This window comes from Penaeus monodon, chromosome 30 (genome assembly GCF_015228065.2).
Source record: "Penaeus monodon isolate SGIC_2016 chromosome 30, NSTDA_Pmon_1, whole genome shotgun sequence".
Classification (NCBI taxonomy): domain Eukaryota; kingdom Metazoa; phylum Arthropoda; class Malacostraca; order Decapoda; family Penaeidae; genus Penaeus; species Penaeus monodon.
This window is the reverse complement of record NC_051415.1, coordinates 14,331,057-14,331,950: the sequence shown is the minus strand read 5'-3', so window position 1 is coordinate 14,331,950 and position 894 is coordinate 14,331,057. Positions and strand designations below refer to the sequence as shown.

At 33.9% G+C, this 894-nt stretch overlaps 1 protein-coding gene across 1 annotated transcript in view; it reads left to right on the top strand.

Moving 5' to 3' along the window:
• Positions 1 to 894, top strand: part of LOC119592298 (probable ATP-dependent RNA helicase DDX43) — a gene marked incomplete at both ends in the record, with an annotated part of 26,395 nt that overhangs the window by 19,671 nt on the left and 5,830 nt on the right. Inside the window, 1 exon segment of the mRNA XM_037941126.1 lies at positions 500 to 647. Within this exon segment, the coding sequence (XP_037797054.1) occupies positions 500 to 647 (148 nt within the window).

Genomic DNA, 894 nt, shown 5'->3' with positions numbered 1-894 from the left:
CTAGATTTCATTCTGCTGGCAAGTTCAACTGTAACAATGTTTGCATTTCCTTCACAAAACTTCTGTCTCTTGAAAGCAATGTATTGCAGATTAGCAAAATCAATTCAGATTCAGGTCTTAAGAATAACTGTAAGGAAACCAAACTATCAGCTGTATATTGGCTTATGTGTTAGCAAGTCTTATCATAAAAAATTTGATGACATTTATTTACCATGCTATAAGTCCTCAAAACAGGGCTCTTATTTAAAGTTATTCTTGCATCATGATGTTAAATAGATGGCTTAAGATTATATTGCTTACATATGAAATGTGATATATCAGTCACCTTATCAAGGTGACTGATGATAAAGTAGTAGTAATAGTCATGAAAATGATGGTAATAAATAATGTGAATTCTACCTGTGAGGAATGTGCTGTGCTTGAGTGCCTGCTACAAAGTTAGATTGTACTTTATTATATTTTGTACATGTAATATGAGTAATATCAATATATTTTTCAGTGCAACTTGGCCTGAAGGTGTTCGCAGCTTGGCTGCTAAACTCTTGAAAAATCCTATACATGTTGTCGTGGGAAGCCTGGACTTGCAGGCTGCAAGTACAGTATCACAGCAAGTAATAATCTGTAAAGAAGAAGAAAAGAGAGATAAGGTATGTTTACAAATACTCTCATGCAGTGACAGACAACTAATATTGGATTGAACTATCAAATACATAAGTCTATGAGACACATTGCAGATTAAATTCCTGATGATGCATTTTACTAGCATTGCTGATTTTAAGGAGCATTTTCAACAGACTGTTGGAAAATCTTTCAAAAGACAGTCTTCAAATCTTGGACTTGAATTTATAAAAAGTTGCCCTATGGAGTGATGTCTACCTTGCTCCAGTCAGATAA